Source organism: Littorina saxatilis, linkage group LG1 (assembly GCF_037325665.1).
Source record: "Littorina saxatilis isolate snail1 linkage group LG1, US_GU_Lsax_2.0, whole genome shotgun sequence".
Lineage (NCBI taxonomy): Eukaryota > Metazoa > Mollusca > Gastropoda > Littorinimorpha > Littorinidae > Littorina > Littorina saxatilis.
In genome coordinates this window covers 50,585,171-50,603,777 of record NC_090245.1, presented here as the reverse complement: position 1 = coordinate 50,603,777, position 18,607 = coordinate 50,585,171, and the positions used below count along the sequence as shown (strand labels likewise).

General features: G+C 43.6%; 1 protein-coding gene across 1 annotated transcript; it reads right to left on the bottom strand.

The window, feature by feature from the left end:
- Window positions 1-1,298: 1,298 nt before the first annotated feature.
- LOC138973023 (tyramine/octopamine receptor-like) lies at window positions 1,299-17,983 on the bottom strand. Its single transcript, XM_070345675.1, has 3 exons — window positions 16,805-17,983; window positions 7,006-7,178; window positions 1,299-6,516 (listed from the first exon to the last, which is right to left on the bottom strand). The coding sequence occupies exons 1-3, from the start codon at window positions 17,053-17,055 to the stop codon at window positions 5,027-5,029; spliced, it is 1,914 nt and encodes a 637-aa protein (XP_070201776.1). The 5' UTR covers window positions 17,056-17,983; the 3' UTR covers window positions 1,299-5,026.
- Between the last annotated feature and the right edge of the window lie 624 nt (window positions 17,984-18,607).

The window sequence follows — 18,607 nt, the reverse complement described above, 5'->3', positions numbered from 1 at the left end:
ATATACTCGTAGCAAAGCCGCCGAATGGTACCGTAAACCAAGAATAGTGACGTAAGAAAATAGAATGTCGTCTTTTGATTTGGAACGTGACGTGTTTTAGAATGGAGATGTGGTAGTGTGTGTGTGTGTGTGTGTGTGTGTGTGTGTGTGTGTGTGAGAGAGAGAGAGAGAGGGAGAGAGAGAAGGAGTGAGGGAGAGAGACTGAGTGTGTGTGTGTGTGTGTGTGTGTGTGTGTGTGTGTGTGTGTGTGTGTGTGAATGTCTGAAGAGTAGCCTACTCGGGTCCAGCGCGAGCGTTTTTTATTATTAGCAAAGAAATGTATGCCAGTTAAAACGGTAACTGTGCGTGAAAACGATGCCCCCTGGATAACATCAGAGATATTGAAATTACGGGATAAAAAAAGATTTATTCATACATGTACTATAGCTGTTCATTTGGATACACCCGAGGCTTGGGACAATTTTTCGCAATCTGAAATGCAATACCAAAGTCCGGGCTTTTTCGAAGATTGCTTAAAGGCAGAGTAAGCCTCCCGTAAACCATCACAGATACGGTCAGGCTTTTACACACAGTACAAACACCCTTTCATTTAAACACTCACCAATTGAGAACATCCTAGGTGCCCTCCGTAAAGAGCGAACAATTTTCAAAGAATTTATTTTTGCGTGGTTTATCTTACCCCTGAGCCATCGTGAACCCGTGTGATCCAGTTTTCCTTTTTCACAATGCAGTCGTCAGTTAGTCATGAATGCGACTCGATGTGAGCTTATCTACAATAGCACGTTTTTTATGCACGAAACAACGGCTGTGGTTCACAAGAACTCTAGCGATGGCTTTTGACTGTTGAGAGGAACGGCGATTTGCACTGATAAACCTTCGTCTGCTACGACCCTTGCGTGACCCTGCTTCCGGGCTTTTCTTTTTTTTAACCTTCACAACTTCGAATTGTTCTGATCTTGTCTTGATGAAAAACGAATTCTTTTATGATTAAAGAATGTTTGTGTAACAAGCTGTCAATTTATTATTTAGATTTTAAAAGTTAGGTCTAGCGCAAAAACGAGGCGCCGTTGTTGTTAACGAACAAGTCTACGCAAATAAATTCTTTGAAAATGTCTCACGCTCGACAGAAAGCAGCCAGGATGTTCCCGTTCGGTGAGCGTTCAAATGGAAGTATGCTTGTACTGTATTTGGACGCTCGGGGAGCTCTGTGATGGTTTACGGGAGGCTTACTGTGCCTTTAACCAACATTTCAAGCTATTTGAACTGAGGGTGTAACAGTGCCGCCTCACATTTGACAAAAAGACGGATATGACGTCATCAAAGTAATTTATCGAAGAAAGGAAACAATGGTCTGGGGATATCATACCAAGGAACTTCATGTGAAGTTTCATGAAAATCGGTCAAGTAGTTTTCTCGGAATCGCTCTACATACACACACACACCATGCACCACCCTCGTCTCGATTCCCCGTCTATGTTAAAAATGTTAGTCGAAACTTGACTAAATGTAAAAAAAAAATAAAAAAAAAATACATTGTTTCCTGCAGTAAACTATTAAAACAAAGGAAAGGTACCGACTTCCAATGATTTTCAATATCAATATGTAGCCTATGAATTTTTCACGAGCACAAGTCCTTTACACATGTCTAGACAGGTGAAGGGTCTGTCTGTCCACAGACTTTGGAAAAGGAGACCACTGACAGTTCTCATTTTGCATTCATCTATCTGGTCTGAAGATAAATGACATATTTGTGCAAGAGTTACAGAGACAAAGAAGCAGCTCATATGATATACACACATATAATATTTTCCGTTGATCTGGAATGTAACATCATATGCGTAGAGAAGCTTGTCCACAGTGCATGGCTGTTTTTCGCCATCTCAGTCAGTGTCGCCCAACACTGACCCAAACCGAAGCTTTCCCCCTCCCAAAAATTCCATGAAAATGTATGAGCTGCATCCGAAGGAAAGACTGATTCATCCCAGATACTGACTTTGACATAGAAGATCTCCCCAGGAATCGGTTCACGGGGCCCTATGAATAATCAATAGACGGAAACGAAACTGAACTTTTCCCGGACGACGTCAGCACAGAAGCGCCAAAAGTAACAATAATTCAGTTCACATTTCACGTCGCTGTTATTTGTTTAGTATTCTTCGTTCACACGTGAGTGCAGTATTTTGTGGGTCTTTTAACTTGATTTCACTGTGTTAATATGAATGCACTTGGGCCACTCTGCTATTCAATCGGAAATGCTATATTTATAAATTCATCAAAATTAACTGAACTGCTAGAACAACTTTCTTTATTTGTGTTTTAAAGTAGTCAGGCATGGTCAGTACTATGTTACAGTTACTTTTTCAAATTAGTTTGGCGACACTGAGAATTTTACAAATAAAAAATCCAATCACACGAGTCAGTTGGCGACATTCAGTTTGAATCTCAAATCACACATTTGGCATGGAGCAGTCCCACTCCCACTCACTGGTCTACTTTCACTGGGTAACGCTATATGAAAGTAGGGCCTACAACCGCCCCAGTGTGAGGAAGACAACACTCACGTCCACACTGAACAGGGAAACTCCAGTGTTGATAAATAACCGGCCAGCACTGACCAACAAAACGCGAACCACCACGAACACAAATTTGGAAGAGACTGTTCCAATGAGAAAAGAGATAGAAGGGAATTACTGAACTCTTCGGCAGTGGTGCCTGATGCTGCAATAGTCTGCTTCTTCTTTCTGTTCGGAGACACACTGGATACACGAACAGGTAAGAACATCATTTTACATTTAAACCTGCGTATCGGTGTTGCTTTTTCCCTTCTTTTCTTGCGTGTGCTAATGTATCTTCCCTTCCTTCGAAAACATGGCTGTGCCGATGTTTTCTTTCTAAAACCCATGTAGATGAAAGGCATCTGTACAGTTAATTCCGTAACTTCAAATGTATTTAAAATGACTTGTTATGCAAGAGCAGGTTCTGCAAAATTGGAGGCTTAAATTGCAGTGGATTCTTAGCTATGAATTTACAACGCTGAAGTTCAACATTCCTTTTTCTTTTAATGCTGTTTACTGAAAGAATGTATGCAGAGATGTTTCACAATCTTCAATCACAAACTTTTGTTTTTTAACCACAAAATCAATCTCGACACAGACCTTTGAAATTATGTTTTTATTAAAGCCTGACATCCCCTTAAAGCCCCACTCCGCCTCACAAGAGGTTTACAGAACGATGACATCTTTCACTAAAACAGCAATACTAACCTTATGGGACACACTCACAATAGCATTCAACAACATTAAATGACACTTACAGATCACTTGAATTGCTATTTAGCACGCGTAAACCACACACCAGTTCTCGTGGTTTATTCAACCCCCGAGCCATCGGGGCCCCGTGTGACCCACTTTTTCATACATGATCAATTTAGTCGTTTGCGCTTTCAATCCTACTCTATATCTGCAAAAGCATGTTATTGTGCACCTCTGAATCTAAAATACAATTCCAGCACAACGTTATAACAAGGGCGTTCATAGCGCCTTAAATTAAATGATTGATAGTGACACAAAACAGAGTGGCGGTAGCCTATCTTCAAAGAAACTGTAGCGGTTAGAACCGTTCGTCTGCTTTTGCAATGGTAAGATGCAGCACATGGGATGTGATAGTCGCCCTGCTGCGGAAGTACGTTTGTATGCGAGCAATACTCAATCCAAATGGTTGAAATCTCAGTCGACCAGCATTAAAAAAAAAAGCCAAAGTTGTTTTGTTTTTGGTAGCCCACTTTCCCGTCATCAATTGAAAAGGGCTGCAAGCTGCACACACCAGTCGACTCATTCACCCGGTTTGCTTGACATACATCCTTTCTAACTTTTAAATTTTCGAACTGTACTGACTTCGTTTTGATGATAAAAGAATGCTTTAGTGTTATTATTTAGATTTTAAAAGTTAGGTCTGGCGCCTAAACAAGGCTTCCGATTTGTTTTAATGTACTTCCTTTCTAACAGTAACTGCACGAAATAAATTCTTTGAAAAGTTTTCAATCTCAACGGAAAGCACAGAGTTCAACTGGAAGTATGCTTGTACTGTATGTAAAGTCTCGGGGAGCTCAGTGATCAGAAACAGATGGTTTACGGGAGACGGAGGGTGGCTTTAAATGGCGAAAAGAAAAAAAACCTCGTATGCAGACACTTACATGTCGAGATATGTGATGACATTTTACAGTACTCTATTAAACCACACACACATAAAATCAAAGGAATTTGATGCCCATCTTAAAAAAAATATTGCTCAGAAGCATTTAAACTTTCGCAATAACAACGCAAGCTGCAATTTAGGAAGAATTATGGGAATTCCGTTCTTCTGAACTGCCATTTTCCTGTGATGCACGTCAAGAATACTAATTTAGAAACTATTGATGAAAATTGCACTCCATGTCTTAGTTTTTATTAAAAGAAAACGTTCATTACAAATTATATAAGCGTGCGTTCACTGCTCACTTGTAAAGGTGTCTGTGGTGTGACAAGCCGTGCGCCTCCGCCTCAGTTCAGCAGTTGTCAGGGTAATGCTATGCTATCTCACAGTAACCCAAAGCGTCGCTGCATCCTTTGGTCAGAAGATTGTTCATGTGTGCGACGAAGAAAATGGTGTGTTATATGAGAATGACTATCCTCAAAATATTGTCATCGCAAGAAACTGTTTCGGTCTATGCTACAACCAGGATTATAGAAGATTGCATTGAACAATTTCAGCTTTGGTCGGGGGTAGTGGTATATATACTGATATGATGATGACGTGAGCAACAATGGCAATGCGGACATCTGCTGGTGTTGAGCAAAGATACCGTGGTGGTATCACGTCTCCTTTGGCTCTAGGCAGAAATGAGTAACGCATCTTTCACACACGAGATCACGACAGCCTACTATCCGTCATAGAGTTTTCCCGCCGTTTATGAAGTCCAGTTCCCTGAGGTGAAGGTTTGAAATTGGTCCAAACACCGCTACTTCCATGGCCCTTCTTGCGACATCTTTCATTCGGTAGAGTAAGTCACTGTGTCACTCATGTTTCGTCGTCGGTACGTAGGTCGACACGCTCTGTTCCACAAGGCGATGTAGCCGTCTTTCACCCGCTTGTTCATTACGCCGTATATGATGGGGTTGAGGCAGCTGTTGCTGTAGCCTAGCAACAGGGTGAACATGTCGGCTGCACGGATCAGGGTGTTTGGGGCGAACACGGACAGGAGCATCGTGATACAGAACGGGAACCAGCACAAAACGAACACTACAATCACCACCATGAGAGTCAGGGAAAGCCTAAACTCTTCTTTGCGACTTTTGTCTCTCTTCTGCCGTCTGTCCGCCCCTTCCTTCACGCCTTTCGGCTTTCCCGTAGGAAAGGACACCACAGACACGTTTGCTGACAAAGATAGCCGGTTGCCTGCGGGGTTTGAATGAGGTACCTTCAGACTCCGTGTCTTGCTTGAACAAGGTGCGACTGGTGGCCGATCGAGTGGTGACCGCGTCATCACCTCTGACGACATGAGTTCATCATCGGAGACGTCATCGTGCGGTGTCAACAAGAGTGGTCTGGGTCCCTCTGCCGATGCAGTGTTGACAGCAGTCAGCTGATCAGGCCCGGTCTCGGCGTCCCTTACGTGTGTGACCGTCACTGCTGGCTGCACCACGGCCCATGAAGACGATGAGGCAGTCCTTGGCAGTTTCCTCTTCGTCCTGGCCGACTCAGCAGTCGTCCTGGCTGATTCTGTGCTAGTCCTGGCCGACTCAGCAGTCGTCCTGGCTGATTCTGTGCCAGTCCTGGCCGACTCTGCAGTTGTCCTGGCTGATTCTGTGCCAGTCCTGGCCGACTCTGCAGTTGTCCTGGTCGATTCTGTGCTAGTCCTGGCCGACTCTGCAGTTGTCCTGGCTGATTCTGTGCCAGTCCTGCCCGACTCTGCAGTTGTCCTGGCCGATTCTGTGCCAGTCCTGGACGACTCTGCAGTTGTCCTGGCTGATTCTGTGCCAGTCCTGCCCGACTCTGCAGTTGTCCTGGCCGATTCTGTGCCAGTCCTGGCCGACTCTGCAGTTGTCCTGGCTGATTCTGTGCCAGTCCTGCCCGACTCTGCAGTTGTCCTGGCTGATTCTGTGCCAGTCCTGGCCGACTCTGCAGTTGTCCTGGCCGATTCCCTGTCTGCTGTTGGAGGCCCCGTGTTTGCCCTGTCGGTTTCTGCCGATGATTTATCCAGTCGCTCCACTTGCTGCCCACCCGCGACCCTGGCGGGAAAGGCGCTGGACGATTGCTGGTGCAGGCGACGACAACTGTCTCGGTAGGTCTGCAGGATGCGAACATTGCACACCGTAATCATCACCAGCGGACCCCCGAAGCAGGCGAGCATCATGAAGAATGTGTAGGACACGGAGGTGGACCAGTCACAGAAACAGAAGGACTGTCTGGGCAGGTAGTCGTACACACACCACCCCAGCAGTGGCGGTGAGGACAGCACGGCTGACAAACACCACACGCCTGCACGTAACAACATTCATGAATCAGTGATCTCTGTTACGTGGGGACGGAGTTTTTAGGCTAACAACCTAGTCTTACTTATAATAAAGGATGCATGTTTTAATGAATAATGCATCATATAATAAATAATGTATTATTTAATAAATAATGCATTATGTAATAAATAATGCATTATGTAATGAATAATGCATTATTTAAGTAAATAATCAATTGTTTAGTAAATAAAAGATTTATATAATATATAGGAAACTCACATTTTTTGGGTGAACCCAATTGTTCAGAGAAACAAGTGTCTGAACAGATTTGTGCGGGTCTACACACACACACACACACACACACACACACACACACACACGCGCACACACACACACACACACACACACACACACACACACACACACACACACACACACACACACACACACACACACACACACTCAGTTCAGACCATGAGATTTGTATCACTGTAGTCATCTGTGTGGGTCTCACCCAGTGTCATGAGGTAGATGTTGATGTTGGTGTAGACACGCCGGTATCGCTGCGGACAGCAGACCTTTATGTAACGGTTGATGCTGATCAAACCCAGCGACATCACGCTGCTCACCAGCGTCAGCATGTTGATGAAACCAAGGACTGTGCACATCTGTTCTGAGAACACCCACCTGCCCAACACGTCAACATGACATGAACAGGACAAACTGATCACTGTGCACATCTATTTTGAAAACACCCACCTGCCCATCACATCAACATGACAAGAACAGCACAAACTGACCACTGTGCACATCTATTTTGAAAACACCCACCTGGCCAACACATCAACATGACATGAACAGGACAAACTGATCACCGTGTGTACATCTATTCTGAGAACACACACCTGCCCAAAACATCAACATGACAAGAACAGGACAAACTGATCACTGTGTGTACATCTATTCTGAGAACACACACCTGCCCAAAACATCAACATGACATGAACAGGACAAACTGATCATTGTGTACATCTATTCTGAGAACACCCACCTGCCCATCACATCAACATGACAAGAACAGGACAAACTGATCACTGTGTACATCTATTCTGAGAACACCCACCTGCCCATCACATCAACATGACATGAACAGGACAAACTGATCATTGTGTACATCTATTCTGAGAACACCCAACTGCCCAACACGTCAACATGACATGAACAGGACAAACTGATCACTGTGCACATCTATTTTGAAAACACCCACCTGCCCATCACATCAACATGACAAGAACAGCACAAACTGACCACTGTGCACATCTATTTTGAAAACACCCACCTGGCCAACACATCAACATGACATGAACAGGACAAACTGATCACCGTGTGTACATCTATTCTGAGAACACACACCTGCCCAAAACATCAACATGACATGAACAGGACAAACTGATCACTGTGTGTACATCTATTCTGAGAACACACACCTGCCCAAAACATCAACATGACATGAACAGGACAAACTGATCATTGTGTACATCTATTCTGAGAACACCCACCTGCCCAAAACATCAACATGACATGAACAGGACAAACTGATCATTGTGTACATCTATTCTGAGAACACACACCTGCCCAAAACATCAACATGACATGAACAGGACAAACTGATCATTGTGTACATCTATTCTGAGAACACCCACCTGCAAAAAAAAAAAATTGCTGTCTTCTTCTTCTGCGTTCGTGGGCTGAAACTCCCATGTACACTCGTGTTTTTTTGCACGAGTGGAATTTTACGTGTATGACCGTTTTTACCCCGCCATTAAGGCAGCCATACGCCGCTTTCGGAGGAAGTAATATGCTGTGACTTTTGTATGTTATGAACATATATAAATTGTTTGATATCGGAGGCAAAATTCTCAATAATGTATGGACAAACTGTACAAACACGAACAAGTATTACACTATGTAAAATAGGAGGTTTAATATGTTAACACTGCATTACCGGTTTGACTGAATGATTTAACGAGGGCGGAGGGGTACAAATTTGTCTCCATGTGTGTGTGTGTGTGTGTGTGTGTGTGTGTGTGTGTGTGTGTGTGTGTGTGTGTGTGTGTGTGTGTGTGTGTGTGTGTGCGTGAGAGAGAGAGAGCGAGAGATGGATGGATGGATGGATGTTTTATTGTTCTAATCAATGAGTTGATTTTGACAATTTTCAGACAAATGAAATTGGTGCATAACACGAAATTAATAAGGGTGAGATACATTGGGCTTTAAACATAGCCTACACATGCAAATAAGTGAGGCAAAATAAAGAAAGAGCCTGCCAAATGTTGAGACATAATCATGAAAACATAGCTTGGAAAGATGATATAACTTAAGCAAACATTGTCAAACGACACCAAGACACATACACAGATATACACGTACAGACACGGACACACACACACACACACACACACACACACACACACACACACACACACACACACACACACACACATATAGATACACACGTGTGTGGGCACACACACAGCAAATTATATGCAAATATACACATCTGAAGCAGTCATTAAATGCATACAACTAATGCATGAAACTATTACAGAAGGTATCATATGCTTGATAGCAAAAGCATACACACATACACACACACGCGCGCGCGCACGCACGCACGCACGCACACACGTAAATACATAAATATACATACATACACGCACACACACACACACACACACACACACACACACACACACACACACCAATTAACGCACATATTTTCCGAGATGAAATGCATAATAAGAAGAGGTTGAAACATGCCAGGGAGTTCACGTTTACAGCACCTTCAAGTCAATCTCTTGTTACGGGGAATGCATCAATGATTCCAGAGCATGATATATGTTCGTACAGGGAACGCGAGAATCACGTGAGCGGTTCGTTTTCTGCAAGTCTTTTTTGTCGCATTCGTGAGGCCAAGAACAGGTACTTTGCAAAGGATACAAGCTGATCCTCCACCGTGCAAGTGAGCAAATATCGTAAACAGTCTTCGTCTGAAAAATACTGTATTCTGCCAATACATCTCTGCCTGATGCCATCGTAAGTGGGGCAATAAAAAACAACATGGCTTTCGTCTTCAGCAGTATCCGGGCAGAAAGGACAGTCACGACTGGTGTCAGAGTGAGAGTAACGATGTCGATGGGCATTGAATGGGGAGACCCCCAGTCTAAATCTGGACAAAGCAACTTTATAAAGGCTCACATGAATCATGTCCAGGTATTCTTCGTGCCCAATACAACTTTTGAAACTGTGGTAAAATTCAAGGCGTGTACTTTATGACAGACGTGTAAACCATTCCTGTGAAAACTGGTGCCTCATTGTCTCCTTCAGGTCTCCCAGAAACAACTTTTCATCTGCCACCCCAGCACACAACCAAATAAAACCATATCCAGACTTGCACAAAAGGTCTTTGACATGTGTGACCCAGTTTGTTTGCCCTCTGTCGTGATTGTTCAAAAGAGACAGGTGAGCCATCTTTGAGAGTCGAGAGCATGGTTGTTTTAACAGCCGAAACCGGTATTGCACACATTTTGCAGCAGCATCAACGTAAAGTGGATATCTTCCTAGCTCGCCGTATATCGTATCGTTGGGGGTCGACGGGGGTACGTTTATAAACAACTTACAGGCAAAGAGGTGAACTTTCTCAATCTGTTTATTGTTCTGGTGGCCCCATATTTCTGCTGCATACAATAATGATGGAACGATCTGTGTATCGAACAACTTAAAGAATACAGCGCACGAATGACACCCATTGGTTTTAAGGGCCTTGAGAATTTCAATAGTGCCTTTTTTCGCCCTGCATACGAAGTCCTCAGTACCAATATTATAACTTAGCATTGTTGAAAAGTTTAGTCCCAGGTACTTGTATTTTCCAACAACCTCCACTTTCTCATTTCCCAAAGTCCATTTTTCCCTTGCTGACAGGTGGCCACCTTTGCGAAAAACTACCACCTTGGTCTTTTCAGTGTTTACTTTTAGTCCTAGTCTTTGAGAGGACTCGAAGAGAAGGTTTAACTGGTTCTGTAGTCCCCATACTGTGGAGGACAACAACGCCAAGTCATCCGCGAACAGCATTAAGAAGATCTCGATCTGGTTTGGCAGAAGATGAATACCATGATTTCCTTTAGTCATGACATCATTAGCTAACTCGTTTATAAAGTACGTGAATAAAATTGGACTGCAAATACAACCCTGTTTTAAGCCCTGGAGGCTGCTGAAGTAGTCTGAAATGTCTCCACTACTGATGCATCGCACACATGCCTTGATGCTAGCATACATACTCTGAAGCATGTTAAGCATTTTACCTTGAACTCCTGTCTTTGAGAGTACTGTCCAAAGCATTGTATGGTTGACTGTGTCAAAAGCTTTGTAAAAATCTACAAAAGCAACATACAATTTAGCGCTGCGAGAAAATTGTTTTTCTATCATTCCATGCAGTGTAAATATGTGGTCGATGGTCGAATAGCCTTGCCGAAACCCGGCTTGTGCATCAGTGATAACGCTATTGGTTTCTGCCCATTCAGTCAGTCTAGCATTTTAAACCGATGTGAACACTTTGCTTGATGTACTCAGTAAAGATATTCCTCTGTAGTTGTCATGATTGTTTGGGTCGCCTTTTTTGTATAAAGGTATTATGACTGACTTAGTCCACTCTTCCGGGAAGACTCCCTTGTTGAAAATTGCATTAAAAAGTTTAACAAGGTAGGGAATAATTACTCTCTCCGTCGACCTCAGGAACTCATTTATGACCATATCATGACCTGCAGCTTTCCGACTTTTCAGTTTTCGGAGTGCACTTTGAACCTCGCTTTCTGTTATTTCAGAGTCAAGTAAACAATCAAAGGCCAAGTTTTGCAACTGTCCAGGTTGTTCACACGGTTGAGTTTCGCTTGCACCTGAGTTAAGGAGCCTAGAGAAGTGGTCACACCAGCTTTGGTTGTGTTTTGACCGCCTGCACTTTCTAATTTCACTCCAAAAATCTTGAGGATTTTGCATTGCAGCCTCTAACCGCTGCACACGTTCCTGTTTGTACTCCCTTTCTTTTGCCTGTAGTAAAGCTTTATATTCTTGCTTTTGCATAAAATACAATTGTTCGTCAGGCTTTTCCTGGGATTGTCTACAGTGTCTTAGTGCACGTTGGCGAGTCTCTTTTTCTCAAGGGATTGTTAATCAAACCATCTGCTACTGTATTCAGTGTTTAACTTTATTGCCTTTAACATACATGCCCCCGCCTCAAGAATACTGTCTGTGAACTTTTTCAGACTTAAGTCTATGTCAGTATCAACAAGGTCACACGCACAGGTTAATTTCAAAGCAAAGGTATCTGAGTCAATGTTTTGAAGGTATTCTTCTGCTTTTTCGCTTTGCCAGACATACTTATGTAACAATACGGTGTCACTGTTATTTACAAGTTTTACCAGAGAAGTGTCAAGAGTCACTTCCAGTGGCATGTGGGTTGATTCTACCCAATGCTCCACGATAAAGCTTTTCACACGATGCACACATTCTGCTGAAGTGATGCATTGATCCATCACACTGTTTCCATGACAAGAGAGGTACGTGAATTTGCCGTCCTCGTCACCAATGGTTTGGCCATTATGTATGAGCAGGTCGAAACATAGACATAGGTCTAACAACATGTTTCCAAATTCATTTAGTGTGCCGTCTTGTGAGCTTCTACTTCTACACATAACTGAGTTAGGACTGAGTGGGTCAGTGAATGGTAAAGGGGAGTCCATATCTCCAGTACTAACCTGAATGTTAATTAGTTGTTCGGGCATTTAGATCGCCTACCAATATCAAATGAAAATCGCCATATGTCTCAATGAGATCTAATATGCACTTATCAAGCACTTCTATATGACAAGAGTTATCTGCGTACTTGTAAAAAGGACTTCGTTGAGGAGGCACGAACACGTTCAAGAGCATGATATCGTAGTTTGTGTTGAAAAGACTTTTCGAGATTTTAATGACAATTAAATTATCATACAATATGTCTATTCTTTCAATCATCTTTGAAAAGCAGGTCTTCACCATACACAGCACTCCCCCTGATCGTCTGCCCTGAGCTGATAGTTTAACCGCAGGGGCTACGAACTTAACAAAGCCTGTAAAGTGATTGCTCAGGTCAAATGATTGTGTGTGTGTGTGTGTGTGTGTGTGTGGGTGTGGGTGTGTGTATATATATATGTGTGTGTGTGTGTGTGTGTATTTGTGTGTGTGTGTGCAGGGGTGTGTGGGGAGGTGTGAATGCGTGCAAGTGTGTGCATGCATGCAAGCATGTGTGTATGTTTGTGTACAAAAGTGTGTGTCTTCTACATCTATATACGGCTTGTGTGTGTGTGTCTGTCTGTCTGTCTGTCTGTGTGCTCGCGATTCACGGCCAAAGTTCTCGATGGATCTGCTTCAAATTTGGTGGGCATATTCAGGTAGACCCCGGACACAATCGATAAAAATTTTGAACACGTGCGTGCTCTAAGCGCGGCGCGGTGAACCGATTTTGGTTTTTCTGTACATCCATTCCCAGTAACTCTTCCTTATCTTCTCCAGTGTTTTGCGCGTTTATCTCCCTTCCTTCGTACGGTGCGCCGGCAAAGCCGGGTCCCCGGCGAAGCCGGGTATTTGGCTCTACTTCTTCCCGGCGAAATATATATATATAAAACATCAGAAATAGTGAAAGAAACAATTGAAAGTCAGCAGAGACTTTCTTCCGAGATTTGTTAAAATCTCTTAGCAGAGATATATATATATATATATATATATATATATATATAGATATATATACGACTTGTGTCTGTGTGTGTGTCTGTGTGTTTGTGTATCTGTGTATTTGTGTGTTTGTGTATTCGCCATGCACGGCCAAAGTTCTCGATGGATCTGCTTCAAATTTGGTGGGCATATTCAGGTAGACCCGGGACACGACACAACCTGGTCGATATTTCAACACGTGCTCTCAGCGCGCAGCGCGGAACCGATTTTGGTTCCACCTCAGCTATTTTGGTTCCACCTCAGCTACCCGGGCCCCCATACCGACACACCAAAGCCAAAGTTCTCGGTGGATCTTTTTCAAATTTGGACACCGTATTCAGCTACACCCCGGACACAATATCATCGATGAGATATTTCAACACGTGCTCTCAGCGCGCAGCGCTGAATCGATTTTGGTTTTTGTGTTCATTTCACCATTATAAGTAACTCTTCCTTATCTTCTCATATTCTCCAGGTTTTCAGCGTTTACCTCCCTTCCTTCGTATGGTGCACTTTTGTGTGAGTGGAGCGTCTTCGGATATTTCCGGCGTTCTGTTACTGTTACTATTTTTAGAAGGTCAACGCAGTGTCCAGAACGTAAATTGGACCCGTAAATTATCCTCACTGTAAAAGTGCAAAGGTCGAATCAATTTATAGCCACGCGAAAAATACACTGTCATCTATCTCTCTATAGATACGGCTTCTCTGTGTGTTTTTTTATGTGTGTGTGTGTGTGTGTGTGTGTCTCTATGTGAGCAACACCTGTGCATTGTTCAGTTCTGTTTGTGATGTGGTCTGGCGGCTTTTGTGTAATTTTATGTACTGGCCTTCCTTTGAGAAGCCATAACTTGCTCAGTCCTGTTTGAGTGGAGTTCGCCTCCAAAGGTGATTAACACGGTTACATTCGTCGACAAGGATGGGACTCGATATGGTCAGGAATGGCATTATGGCCACTGAATCATTTTCGTGCTGTTCCCATTCCACGAATCTGGGAGGGACCTAAGCTTGGCGGGTCCATTGTTCGGACCCGGCGAAGCCGGCGTACGGCTCTAAGTACTTCTTCCCGGCGAAGCCGGCTACCCGGCGAAGCGGGTATTCATTCTAGTATATATATATATATATATATATCTATATATATATACGACTAGTGTCTGTGTGTCTGTCTGTCTGTGCGCGATGCACGGCCAAAGTTCTCGATGGATCTGCTTCAAATTTGGTGGGCTTATTCAGAGAGACCCCGGACACAACCTCATCGATGAGATATTTCAACACGTGCTCTCAGCGCGCAGCGCTGTGCGCGCTGAACCGATTTTGTTTTGTTTTGTTTTGTTTTTGGTCGGGATCCACTACCAGTAACTCTTCCTTATCTTCTCCAGTGTTTTCAGCCGCGATTATCTCCCTTCCTCCGTGTGGCGTCAATCCATATTCCCGTTACTACGTTACTATTTTTAGAAGGTCACTGCACGTTACTATTTTTAGAAGGTCTCCAGTGTTTTGCGCGTTTATCTCCTTTCCTTCGTGCGCCGGCAAAGCCGGCGTACACCCGGCAGAGCCGGGTCCCAGGCGCAGCCTGGTATTCGGCTCTACTTCTTCCCGGCGAAGCGGGTAATCATCTAGTATATATATATACACAAACAAATATGGAAAAAATAACCAAAACAAGCCTTCACGTTTTCACCAATATTTCGGCCTCGTGGCCTTCGTCAGGGTGTTCTATTATTAGCTCGCACGATGTTTACAAATATCCTTTGACGCAATGTCTGTCTATGACGTAATTATACATGACGTAATATGTTTTGCGTGCCGGAATTCCAAAAATGAATAAGACAGTAACAAAGCCTAGTTCTAAACAAGTGGATTGTTAAAGATGATGCAGTGCTGAACACGTACCTGGATGATAACAAGGTGGGTGGGAGACATTCAGGACTTCAAAACGGGCAAGTAAAGGTGAAAGATAGTATGCACATGAACGCTCGTTGCATGACCACTGAGTGCGTTCGCACGTGCTAGCACACACCCCTGCATAATCATCATGTACCCACAGACACACACACACTGACACAGGTACATCCACACACACGCACACACACGCAATCGCGCGCGCGCGCACACACACATACATATTGTTGTATTAACGGGCACATGCAGATTTACATGCCCGCTTATGTGCGTTGACATGTTAATACGTTAGCAAGTAGATTAATTGTTTTTCTGTTTTCAACATCCGATGTGGTAAGCTCTGGATCGACGCAAGTTAGTTTCCTTTCTCAATTGATAGGGTTGTCACTATGGTTGAAAACAATGTATACAAGTTCATCACTGTAAAACAGGCGGTTCATGAAAAGTACATATCTTTTACACAGTTGTAGTCAAATTTACTTTCAAAAGTTAAACACGTCCCGGACGTGATCGCAGGAATGTTACATCAACTATCAGGTGTTGTCACATCTGACATTTATTTGGTGACAGTGTTTAGTCCACTTGGAAATACTGTTTGTAGCTTTCTGATCCAAAACTGTTCCCTCTCGTGCCTGTGTGTAGGGTTGTTGGTGTACACCTGTTCGATGGGTAAACACCGCATGTCCTGCAGTGAGTGTCCAGGTAAACTGAAGTGCATTGTCACATGTGTACCAACATTTTTTTGGATGTGTGACCTATGCAAGTAGAAGCGGGTTTTGAGACTGTTTTTTGTCTCCCCGATATACTGTGCATGGTCACACTTGTTGCAGTACAGCATGTAGATAAATTAACCCAGTTTTCGTCTACTTCGCTTAGCATCTGCATAGTATTCAAGTTCTACACTTTTGAGACCAGCGCATTGCTCTATTTCACTCGCATGGCATCAGCTATTCATTAACATGCACATTTTCAACCTGAGGAAAAGTATATGCGCCGAACGCGGTGGTGTTCATTCAAAGAAAATGTGGTTTCGTGCACGAAAGCTTGCCTGGAGAAACATGATTCATTGCTTTCTGTACAAGAGATTAACATGAGATAGCTTATCACCATACGCAAAGTCATAAGAATAAATTGCTTCGTTTTTGATTGTACTCTGTGTTGTGACAGTGGCCGTTTGAAGTTGTCAATGGTACATGAGTCAGAGAGAGATAGAGACACAATGAAAGAGAGACAGACAGAGAGAGAGAGAGAGAGAGAGAGAGAGAGAGAGAGAGAGAGAGAGAGAGAGGGTGGAGAGAGAGAGAGGGTGGAGAGAGAGAGAGAGAGAGAGAAAGAGAGAGAGAGAGAGAGAGAGAGAGAGAGGGAGAGAGAGAGAATGAATCTGTGTGTGTCGGGGGGGGGGGGGGGGGTGTTCGGAAGATGAGAGAAGATCGACCGTATTTCAAAGCATTCAATTGACGGAATCGTTTATTACGCCTCGGGGTTCTTGTTTTTAGTTGACCTCTTTTGTGCTGGATCTTGCTTAACATCCCTGAAATCAATGTACATTATTTACTTAAGACAAAATACGTGGGGAAAAAAACAAGGGGACAGACCCCAAGTGGACTGACCTTGCGAGGAAGATGGTGGTCACTGTGACCGGCATGCTGACCACAGAGACGAGCAGGTCGGCCAGCGAGAGACAGAGCAGCAGCTTGTTGTTGGCTTGCTGCCGCAAGGTGCGCGTGCTGAGGATGACTGCCCACAGCGAGATGTTGCCCACACTGGCCAGCGTGCTTATCACACTCAGTACCACCACCTCCACGTGGCGCTCAGCGTCCGCAATGTGGCTGTGGTACCTCGACACGTTGCCGTCCGTCATTGCTGCTCTGCACGCTGGGTTTACCTACGCGTGTCAAAGTTTAACTTTCACGCGCGACTAATTAGACAACAATTAAACCCTACCGAATTACAGAGAATCGTGTTTCACTGTAACGGTATCTTGCAGGCGTCTTCATGCTCTGGTGCTGTGTAGACTCGCTCATTTTTAGTTGGGACTCCGTATAACTTCTGTTAGGGAGTGAGAGTAGGTCTCCGTGAAAATGCGCATAATGTATTTGTATTGCTCTTACTCGTAATGTATTTCACTTTCTTAGTCCATAGTAATAACTTTGAACCTTTCGTGCTTCGGCCTAAGGCTTTAACACTTCAATATCCCACACATATCTTGCATTACTTTCCATCACTGTTCAACCGTATAGTATTGGGTTTTAGTGATTGTCTCGCACAATAGTTGTAATTCACTTCTCAGATGTTAAGATTTTGAAGATGCACAATTCACACAATTTCTCCCTGGAGGTCAGAATGCTGTTTCACTCATTTGTGTTCATTTTTCTTCACACAAAAACTTGTACTCTCGGGCACGTTCCACCCTGCTAGCTGCTTCAGTTTGAAGAAAGAGTGGCGGAGGACCACGAAGAAGAAGGAGAAGTTCCTGGTCGTTTTTTTTAATTTTTATTTTAATTTTTTCAGCTGTTTGAAAATCCTTTCACTTTGCAGTGTTGCGTTGTAAGCCCCGGCGCTCCCCTATTGTAACGCCAGCAGGACAGACGACGCACTGCAGATTATTGAGGTGATTCTTTTTTTTCCCAGCCCGCTACACGTTGCGTGAAAAGAAAACAGGCCAAGTACTCGTCATAATCCCTATCGCAGCATTTAGTGTAGTGGCGACTGCGCAGATGTATTTAACGAATGACAAGCTAAGAAGCTGTTTCAGTTATGCTCTGTCCGTGGCAGGCGGCTGATGCAGTCTCACTTTACTTTCAAGTGTTTGTTTGTTTGTTTGTTTGTTTGCTTAACGCCCAGCCGACCACGAAGGGACTTTCAAGTGTTGTGTTGTTAACTAAACTTGGCCAAAAAATAATTGCAACACATTTCGTACCCAAATTAAAGTATTAATTACCCTGTCATTTCATCCAAACTTTATATGCCAGTAAAGGCCGGTTACTTGACTATCTGGATCACCTTTCGGATTAAAGATTTCAATTACAGGGATCACGTGACCGCCGCTCAAACAAGGGTACCCTCAAAATCGACTGACAGTTTCAAAGCAATCCACCAAGTCATTGCTGAACTACAGCACTATTTGTCACAATACCCCTAAAACATGACGAAAAAAACTCCCGTTTTTGACCGCTCATGCGATCGACACTTGCATCAGTAGGAATAGCATAGCATACAAAATACGCAAGCTAGCTAAACAAAACAAACATTTTTTGGGTAGATAATTGTTTTGGCTTTCTTCTCGTATATAAACGTTGCAACGGTTTGCCTATTGTGAATTTTTGTCGATTTTTAATTGGGCCCTTCCGTTTTTGTCCAGTCGATTTGAGGTAACCCTTGTTTGAGCGGCGGTCACGTAATCCCTGTAAAAG

Coding starts and splice junctions, on each gene's coding strand:
- LOC138973023 (XM_070345675.1), bottom strand. CDS start 17,055: ATGACGGACGGCAACGTGTCGAGGTACCACAGCCACATTGCGGACGCT. Junction 7,179..16,804: donor ACCACCATCTTCCTCGCAAG/GTCAGTCCACTT, acceptor CGTGTTGGGCAG/GTGGGTGTTCTCAGAACAGA. Junction 6,517..7,005: donor CATCTACCTCATGACACTGG/GTGAGACCCACA, acceptor TGTTACGTGCAG/GCGTGTGGTGTTTGTCAGCC.